The 10,976-nt window shown below is 27.9% G+C and overlaps 1 protein-coding gene across 1 annotated transcript in view; it reads right to left on the reverse strand.

The window, feature by feature from the left end:
* Positions 1-1,698: 1,698 nt before the first annotated feature.
* The window catches only part of LOC137656273 (bromodomain-containing protein DDB_G0280777-like), an 18,964-nt gene continuing 9,686 nt past the window's right edge, over positions 1,699-10,976 (reverse strand). Inside the window, exons 4-5 of the mRNA XM_068390444.1 lie at positions 6,051-6,523; positions 1,699-1,848 (exon numbers count right to left, since the gene is read on the reverse strand). Coding sequence (XP_068246545.1) covers positions 1,699-1,848; positions 6,051-6,523 — 623 coding nt within the window. The remainder of the gene's footprint in view (positions 1,849-6,050; positions 6,524-10,976) is intronic.

The following is a 10,976-nucleotide window of genomic DNA, read 5'->3' on the forward strand; positions in this document are numbered from 1 at the left end:
TGCTAAGTTGTCATTCTTTCTTAGTGTCAACACATTAACTCTTCGTGTGAAAGTTTGTGACGTCACCGGATGCAGGTGTCTTCCGATTCCGTCACGTGTCTAAAGTAAACCAAGCATACGATATTTGGGATATCAGTAATTTGTTCAGTTCTTATCTAAACTTCACCAGAATTGGTCATGTGGACCAACACAGCTTCCTCCAGTGATGGAGATGTTTAACTCAGTTGTTTATATACAATAAAACTTAAAAACCACCAAGATGTGTTCAATAAACCATCTAAATACATCTGAAAACAACTCATACTCAAATGTGTGCTTAAGACAGTAGCACACCAATATATGTGTATATAATAGCAAATTTTTCGTCTCAATCACCAAAACAAGAACCATCCTTATTTGGAAGCATCATTTATGTAGAAGATAAGCGCGATTTGAAAAATTATTTATATGTTGAACAAAATATAATTGAAATAATAAAATAATGATGGAAAATAACATAATTTATATATATAAGAATAATAAATATAATAATAATAATGATATTGAAAAAACATTACAATCGCACGCCGACTTTACAAAAAAAAAATAAAAGTAATAAACAAACAAATTGTTTTGGAGTTAACATTATCATTATTCAAACAAACATACATAAAATGGAATTATATGAGCCTGGCACAGATATATCAGCCATTGTATGGAAAACTCTCCAACACGCTCAAATTCAATCTCAATTTGATCAAAGCCACACCATTATAAAAGCCAATAAAAATGATTCTACAATTATTAAGAATGTTACTGAAAATTTCTTAAATGATGATAAAAACGCAAATCATCAATATATATATCCCTATTTAGATATGGATATATATCTTGAAAATAAAAAACGGGAAAGAAACCAGAATAATAAAAATATCACTAGAAGTCCTCTAGATATGATAAAAAAAATGGTTTATTGTACGAATTCATTTCTAAAATGTATTACAAAGCACTAAAGGAAGGAAACATTGATAACAAAAATACCCTGATTAATAAATATATACATACATATCTAATCGATGATAATATTCTTATTGAAACAATTCTTGGTTCCAAATATAAATATGATGATATTTTTATAGCAGATATTAATATGTTTTCAATTATAGCCCATTTCATTGATTGTAGAAAAAGTAAATTTTATGTTAGTTATATGCTAAGTGATGGTATTGGAAAGATATGGATTAGTTATCAACCATCCAGTTTTTCCTGGTATACCAATGTGGTTATTTGATGTATGTAGATTAATTAGCAATAATAAACAATTATATTTGGTATATTCAACAGACATAAGAAATGTTGATAAATGGTTAGGACACATCACTAGTATTATTAATCTTAGTAATTTATTATATATAAAAATCGAAAAAAATAATCCACACATTAATGCAACACTCATTCTTATTCATCTTGTGGGCATTTTGACGGGTAATCGATATAATCCAATCAACCGCCAAGGAATGAAATTTCCTTGTAATGTATTACAGAAATATACATTTGAAAATGTAAAGAATTATTTAATTAAAATATCACCCGAAAATCAATTGCGTGATAATCTATGTAGTTTTATTAGTTCAACAATTATGTGTATCCCTCATCGAACTGGAACTAATTCTTTTAATTTATTGATGAAATGATGTCGATTGAAAAATAATGAGGTTTTTATTGGGTCTTTCGCTTTTTCGGTTGACTGCAAACTTCTTCTTCTTCTTCTTCTTCATTATCATTATCAATACAAAATCTCGATGATATTTCATTTTCATTGTCGCTCGATGATATTTCCTTTTCATCGTCGCTTGATTCAATTTCATTCTTAATACCCCAATTACAAATATTAATTTTTTTGACAATATTATTATCAATTAAATATTTTTGATATTCTGGTTTATTTTTAACTTCATTTATGAGATATTCATCAACGGAAGGTAATAGATTTTCACTAGTAATATTTGTATAAAATATTGGCGCACAATTTACATTTTCTATATTTAGATATAAATTAAATCCAGCATGGCTGATACCAATTTTTTCTAGCTGAAAGTCCATCAGTGCTGTACACGATTTATTACCTATACTAGACAAAAAATTTTCGTTTTCATTAAAAGCCTCGAGATTATATATTCCTAAAATAGACGTCTCTAAATCTTCCTTCATATTTTGAGTAACTTTAACATAACAATTATCAAATATAAAATCGTTTCTGGGTTTATATCTTGACTAAAATATTCATAAGATAGATCATTTTGTTTGTTGTTAGAATAAAAGTCGTATTCATCAGCTCTATTATCATCATCATCATCATCATCATCATCATCATCATCACTATTGGTTTTATCCTTGGTTATTCTATCTTTGTTATTTTCTTTATTATTTCTGTTTATAAAAGGAATAAATGTTTTTCCAATGGGTTGTCTTTTAAAGAAACATATATTTGTATCTTTTGATTGAAATAAATTTTTAAAATTATTATTGTGTAATGAAAATAGGTTGGAAACGTTTGCATCAGATTCCATTATTTTTTTTTTCTATATTTTTTACACGGAAGTGTACAATAATTCTTACAACCAAGCGGGACGTACGCTGAGGCGTAATTCATTCTTATTGCATTTTTTGTCATAATCAGTAACACTCAAAATATCACTTAGGCATCTATTTAGTAAATTTTCAATCAATATCTGAAGGTCTCCTTTAAATTTGATATTACTTATTCTATTCAAGTTTGTATTTGATGGTGCATTTTCGCTTATATTAGTTTTTGTTCCATCAAAATGAGATATCAATCTACAATTAACCTCTATTGATCGAAATATCATTTTAGTAATATTGTCGTGTAATTTAAAAAATTTTAAATTGCGGGGGGTGGAATTGGTCATAATTACCAATTTTTCTTTGGAATTTTCATATAGTTCATTCAAAGTTCTTTCAAAAATATTTTTTTGAATTTCTCTTAGTCTTCTTATTGAAAAATATCCATTTTTTCGGTGAATGATTTTGGAATATATTCAAAATCCAAAACATCAGAATCATCAGATTTGATTACCATATCACGCAATAATTTTTTGATTATGACACTTTTATTATTTTTTCTTTGGTTAAACATTGTTTTTGAAAATGCATTATAAATTCTAAAACAAGTATGATAAGTATTAAAGAGTAGTCTGCTTTTATGTGATTACACACATATATATATAAGTATATTTTTTTTTAGGTACCCGACGTGCCATGGAATTATTTTGGAGACCCAAAAATTGATAAATACCCAACACCAAAATGTCAACCAATCATGATGAAAAAAAGAAAATCTTCTATCAGAAGCTCGAAGAAAAGTATTCGTGGAGAGGGAAAGAAACCAGAAATTGTAACACAAAACAAATACTATCTAGATCGATGGTAAACCAACAAAGTGTTGGATAAATATATAAGGATAATTAAAGAAAGTGAGTCGAATCATCGTACAAAACCAGCCATGTCTTATTATCTGTTGCGGAACTATAAAACTGGAGTTATCGCGGGTAAGGAAAGATTGATTAAAAAAAAGTCAAGTAACCCTCGTTACCCTACTTCTTCTTCATATCTTATTCCAGTAGAAGAAATATGGGATAATATTTTCAAATCTCATATAAATTGTGGACATGGGGGCGAAAAAAGAACACTACATAATCTTAAAACAAATGGCATAATTAATATTTCTTTGTATCAAGTTCATTTATTCATTTCTCTTTGTAATAATTGTTTAAAGAAAAGATCAAATATTTCATCTAAAAACAATAACAAAACTAATCCAATCATATCAAATGGTTTTGGTGAGATTGGCCAGGTTGATTTAATTGACATGTCGACAATAAATGTTTGTGAATTTAGATATATTCTAAATTATCAAGACCATTTGACAAAGTTCTGCATTCTGCGACCATTGGTTAATAAAGATGTAACATCTGTTGTTAATATTTTAATAGATATCTTCACTACAATTGGTTGTCCAAAAATTTTGCAATCAGATAATGGACGAGAATTTAACTTTACTGATAAATTAAATAAAATATGGCCCAACATTAGCATTGTTAAAGGAAGGCCCAGACACCCCGAATCTCAAGGATCGGTTGAAAGATCCAACCAAGATATTGAACAAATGATGCGATGTTGGATTGCAGATAATGAAAACATAAATTGGGTAAAGGGTCTACCGTTTGTACAAATGCAAAAAAATAATGCTTTAAACCGTACAATTGGATATTCTCCGTATTTTGCAGTCTTTGGACAAAACCCCCCCATTTCATTAGGAATTAACGAAGAAGAGAAGAAGAAGAAGAAGAAGAAGAAGAAGAAGAAGAAGAAGAACTAGAAGAACTAGAACAAGAAGAAGAACAAGAAGAAGAAGATCAAGAAGAACAATTTAATAACGAAGAAGAAATGGACACACTCCAAGAATCAAATCAGATTTCCGATAATTCAGAGCGGCTAGGAATTTTAAGAAAACAAATATCCACCAACATGAAGCACGCCGCTACGGTAAGCGAGAATAATATTGAGAGTAATAATTTAGAAATATACCACCCAGGGACTATTGTTAAAATTTATATACCAAAAGTTGATAAAGTTCATAAAATGAATTTTAATAATATGTTAGGAAAAATTGTTGAATATTTACCAGATATAAATAAATATAGAATTTCATCATTGAATAAGAATATTATAATTAAAAATCTATTTTCTCCCCTCGACAATTGAAAAATGTGAAAATATGGAAAGAATAATAGAAAATACAAATGTTATTGTGAAGATTAATAATACTCCCCCCCCCCTCCCCCTTCTCCTCTTCCTCCTCTTCTATTTTCTAAAAAGGCATCAATGCCTTTAAGGACCGTTGTACAACACGAAGAAGGGACAATGTTTAATGGTTGTAAATGTCAAAGTATATGTGCAACACTAAAATGTCCTTGCCGCAAAGCACAACGAGTATGTTTAAAGGGGCTTTGTCATATAAATAACACAAAAACACAAAAAAATAAAATTCTATGTAAAAATGATTTTTTTAATGACAGTGACCAGAATGAGAACAATCACAAAAAGTATTATACAAGAAGAAAGAAGAGCTCTATTGTTTAATTGTTTCATTTTTATTGTTTAAATTGTGGTATTTGGGGTATGTATATTTGTTTCAAAAATGTTTATGTTATTATCATTATCATTAAATAAAGTCATTATTGTTATTTATAATAATTTATGTATTATTATTATTAATAAAAAAATTGACGTGAAAAATTTATTTCTTATTTTTTCCCTAAGGAGAGAAAATATTCTTATATGTTAAACTGAAAAAATTACCTATAAACTAGATAACTGTGTGGGAGTATTTTTTGTCGATCTCTTAAATAGATAATACTCGGTTCCACCATCTTTAGGACTATGATTATTTTTTGGTGATGATAAAACAACATGATTAGGATAAAAATATCTTTGTCGATTACTACTATCATCTTTCATAGATTTTTTTGCAATATATAACCGATTGTTTTTAACTGAATCACTTTTGGGTTTCTTCTTATCCAAAGGATATACAATATCATCGTCATTTTCATCATCAAATTTTCTTTTTACTATTACTCTTGGTTGTTTGGTCATTTGTGTGGGTTGCGTGGGTTTTTGCTTCTGTGGTGGTGGTAGTAGTTGTTGTTGTTGTTGTTGTTGTTGTTGTTGATGATGATGATGAATTTGTTTATACAAAGACGAATTTATTTCATCTCCTTCTTTTTGAGAAATAGAAGTGGTGGTTGATGTATTCTCCTCTAAATGTAATTGATTTTTATTTGGTTGTTGAAATGAATATTTATTTTGTAAATTATTTTCATTGTTGTTTCTGTTAATGTTCTTGCTTTTATTGCCATGAAGTGTTTGCATAATTTGATATTTTATATTATTTTTTTGGTCTTTATATATTAAGGGTGATTGCTCAAAGGATTCAAAATTGTCATTACTACTACTACTACTACTACTACTACTACTACTACTACTACCGGGCTGTTGGGGTTTGGAGTGCTGCTTTCATTGGAAGCACCATTAGGTTTTGGGGGGAAATTTGTTAAGTTGTTTTCACTTTTAAAAAGTTCTTGCATTTTATTCATGTCTTTACCCTTGATGATTTTGGGTGTTGGTTGTGGTGGGGTTGAATTAATTTTCATGCCCATCCCCTCTAATAGTTGAAGTTTTGGTTGCTGCTGATTTATTTCTCCGTGGCTTTCTGTCGTATCCGTTACAATATTCGTGTCTTGGTTATTGATAATATTAATATTATCATTATTATAAATTGGTAGTAACGTCTCATCCAACGTTTGACCGTCAATATCTAAATTGCCCATCATCTGGTTTTCAAAAATCTGAAAATTTTCATTATATGATTCTTCTTCATCAAAATTGAAGTTATCTATTAGGTCTTTTAAATTGATGTATTCCAATTCGTGTGCTTGTAAACCATTGTTTATCATTCCATCTGCCATATTTTTTTAATATAAAAAAAATGAATCTAGGTGAATTTAAGGATGGCTTAAATAAGTTTTTTAAAGATGCCAGGTATTTAGACTCATTCAATAATGTAGCCAAAATAAAAATTGCTATTCCATGGAATGAGAGAATATATTGGTATTATTATGAAGTATTATCATTTGAGTTTTTATTCAATAATATTAATGAAATTGAACTATTCCACCAAAATAATGAATTTAATAAACTTGGGTTTGTTTTGAATTTAAATTACAAAAATAAAGTGTTATATTACGGTGGTTTTTTTTTATTATACACCACCACCACAGAATTATTGTATTGGAGAAATAATATTAACTTACGATAAAAAATACTTTTCTTCCATTAACGATGAAGATATTATTTCTAAATATCATCAGTTAAATCAAAAAAACATTCAATCTCGTATAGAAATGAGTGAAACAAAACAAGAAAACATAAAGATGATGTTATGGTATCAATCATTTTATTTAAAAGAATTTATTGATCCTGATAATAATAGCGATGGTAATTTGAAGAGTAACGACCCCTTTCCGCATATTAATTTTAATATCTTGACGTTAAAGATACACCCCCTATTTATTGATAGAGTATACTATTATAGTGACTATAAAACAAATGATTTATATGAAAGATATAAGTGTGTTTTTCGAACTAAACGCGATGATATATATACATATTTTGGTGTTGTAGCAACATTTCCTATGGGTGGTGGTATCCACGGTATAATTTATGTTCTAACGGATGTAAACAAATTTGAAACGTTATTGAACAAATGTAATATTTCTAAAAGGGATTATTCTGGACAAAAATACATAAAAACACAAGATTAAATCAATTTGGCTTTTAATATATAATTATATTTATTGTTTTTTTATATATATATTACAATATTTTAAAACTAATTTCATTTACTTATATCTTTATTTAATAATGCGATGTATTTTTGAAACGTTAATTTTACAATTATATGAAACCAATAAATATAATTCCCTTGAAGAAATTAAAAAGGATTTGGGTTGTAATGAATTGAAAATTATAAACAAATGTAAAAGTATCATGTCCAAGGATCAAATATGTTTTTACGACCTATTTATACAAGCACTGGATAACATCGCACTAAAAATTTCAAATAATAATAATAATAATAATAATAATAATAATAATAATAATAATAATAATAATAATAATAATAATGAAGAGGTATGTAATAATCTATTTAATGAATTATCAATATATTCATGCCACGGACTCCCGGGTACGGGAAAATCATTTTTGCTAAATAATATTAATGCTTTTTGTCAATTTTATGGGAATGGTCTCCGATACAAGATAAATTTAACAGTTGTAGCACCAAATAATTACATAGCGCTACAACAAAGGGGAATTACAATTAATCAAGCTATTAAATCCTTTTGTTTTGATATTTTGGGCATTGGTAACTTCAAAATTGATGAAAATGTGGCTGAGAAATTTGAAAAATGCGGAAAAGAAATAAGAAGCAACCTTAAAAATTCTTCGCTTGATAAGTTGATATCAAATATAATTGAAGTAGTTGGTCTCAAACGCCTAATGCAATATTATAAGCACAATTTTAAGAACGACCATATATATGTTGTCTTAATAGATGAAGGCTCTTTAATAACAAGTCTATCATTCGCTTTATTACTTTGTGCGTTTCCCATAAATCAAACTATATATATATTATTTTATGGTAAAAATCAGAATTAAAATTAAAGAGTTGTTATGATGTTGATTGGGGAAAACACGATCAAATAAATGTACATTGCTTAAAAACCCAACAAAGATTTGCGAGCCACAATGAAAGTATATTTAAAGAATTCATCACATGCTTTAGTGATATTTTAGAAAACGAAAACTGTATAGACAAAAATGACACTAATAAATAAGATACATTATTTTAGGGAAAATATAAAAATTGGTGGAACATTAAGTGACTACAAATTATGCCCCGACACAAGAAAAGTATTAATCGTAGCCACAAACAAAAAAAGGACGCGAAGAAAATGTTTACCGATTAGAAAAGGAAGGAGAAGGTATGATATATAAAATTCCAGCAATAATAGACGAAGGAATTCCCAAGAATTATGATGTATACACAAATATAGGTATTGATTCAGTGTTAGAAATAAAAAAGGGAACTATATGTATTTGCCGGGCAAATATTTTATCTAGTGGACTTGTAAAAGGAATGTCTTTAAAAGTGTTAAAAATTTTAACCAATGAAACTAATGACGTAGATGCCATTATAGTAAAAAAACTAGATGAGGTTGGTAATAATAATAATAATGATAACAACGATGAAGATAATCATCAAAGCATTGTCAAATTAAATAGGCATTCATTTGAAACGCAATATTTGAAAAATAAACACATAACTGACGCAGGTTATTTAATCATCAAACAATTTCCTATAACACTCGGTTATGCTTTAACCACGCATAGTGTACAAGGAAAAACTTTAAATACAAAGTGGGAATTGATTTAGAAACGGATTCTCATTGGGATTTATTGCGAAATTTATATTTTGTAGCTTTAACTAGAGTACGATATGCCTCTCAAATTTATATGGATAAGCACCCAGCATATTGCATGTTAGACAAAGCTTTAAGTTTAACAACAGATAGATCTTTCGAACGGTATTATTACAATTGCATCCAAGGAAACCAAAAAAGAAAACTTTGTGATGAAAGTAATAAAACTATCAAAAAGGAAAAATAATACAAGCAACAACCACGAAAAAATATCAACACACAGAAGAAAAAACGAAACGCCCACCCTATGACAAAAATACAAAAAGTAATATAACGAGTGAAAATGATGGTAATGATGATGATGATGATGAGAAGGGTATTATACCAATCGAGCATCAAATAATGAGCTCATGGAATCATTATAAAAATCGGAGCAGTGAATTTAAAAAACTCAATGAATTACAAAATGATGATATTTTTAAACAAAATATTTTCAATGACCATTAATAATCTTTACCCCTCACCTTAAAATATTATTGATTATTCATATCATCTGTAAGAAAACATTTTAATTTTCAAATTATTCTGTTATAATGGTTATTTATAAAATAGGTATATTTCATGAAGAATAATTCGGCAACTATTTTTTTTTTACAATTATGGTAAAATATAAATAAAAACAAACGTAACACAGATTTTAGAACTTGGCATTAGTTAACCCTAGTAGTAGTAGTAGTAGTAGTAGAATTATTCTGTCATTGCACCCAGAATACAAAAAAAAAATGAGCCAAAATATCAAGCAAGCGGACTTTCCTGTTACCCCAAAAAAACGAAGCCAAAGAAAAATGTAAAGATTTTGAAAAGGTTCTCAATTCTTTGGCCACCATTTATATTGCGGCCGATCTTAGTTTTGAAAGGTTTTTAAATCACGACAAAAAACAGCATAATAAACATTTATTAGATTTAGTAAAAAATAATGATATACTAAGTTTTGTTGATATGAGTTTCCAATCCTGTAATGTTGCAGCTGTAAATTTTGATAGTAAATTAATTTTATTTGTCGATGTTTGTCGGTCAATATTCGTTGGTGGAACAAGATATCGTGTGTATTATACTTTGAAATGTGTAAAATGTAAACACTCCCCAAAATCTTATAACAGTGTCCTCTAATCAACCTGATATGGACAAAGAACTGATTATTGATTATATGAAAAGAGCAACTTGTGTCAAATGTAATAGTATTACCGGGAAAATGATAGAATTGAACATGTCAAACTTTTTATTTATGTGTAGTATAACAACCTTTCTTTTTATCATTCTTCGTCCTATTTTTTGACATTTTTATGTTTCCTATATTTATTGTATATCAATTATTTTTGTTTTATATAAATATTTTTATTGTATTTTTGGGGGTTTAAATAATTATCGTGATAACCACAAATCTTTGAATTTAGCTATTCATTGCCCTATATACTTTATATATATATATTTCAATATAATATATATAAAATGTTATATAAGTAAGAAGGCTGATAACTATTAATACAAAAAACATCTTGGTGGTTTTCCACTCTAAATTAAAAAAAATATGAATTCAAAGGAAAATGAACGAGCAAAAGACGTTTTATGTGATATTGAACGTTATATGATTGAACCATTAAAAAAGGAGGATTTTGGACTAAGGAAAGCGAGAAATATTACAAAAACTTCAAACACATCTACAATTCTAATCCTCCCGAGCAACTAATAAAAATATGTAATTTTATTTGCGATGTTTTCTGAATGTTAATCAAAAGGAAAAACTGGTTTTTCTAATCAATAATAATATTAACTTTCTTGTGGAAAAGGATACAGATTATATTTTTGGATAAATTTGATGGTTTTTTTAAAAAACTCCAAACAAAATATTTCGGTCGATACGAAACTGTT

Source organism: Palaemon carinicauda, chromosome 17 (genome assembly GCF_036898095.1).
Source record: "Palaemon carinicauda isolate YSFRI2023 chromosome 17, ASM3689809v2, whole genome shotgun sequence".
NCBI lineage: Eukaryota > Metazoa > Arthropoda > Malacostraca > Decapoda > Palaemonidae > Palaemon > Palaemon carinicauda.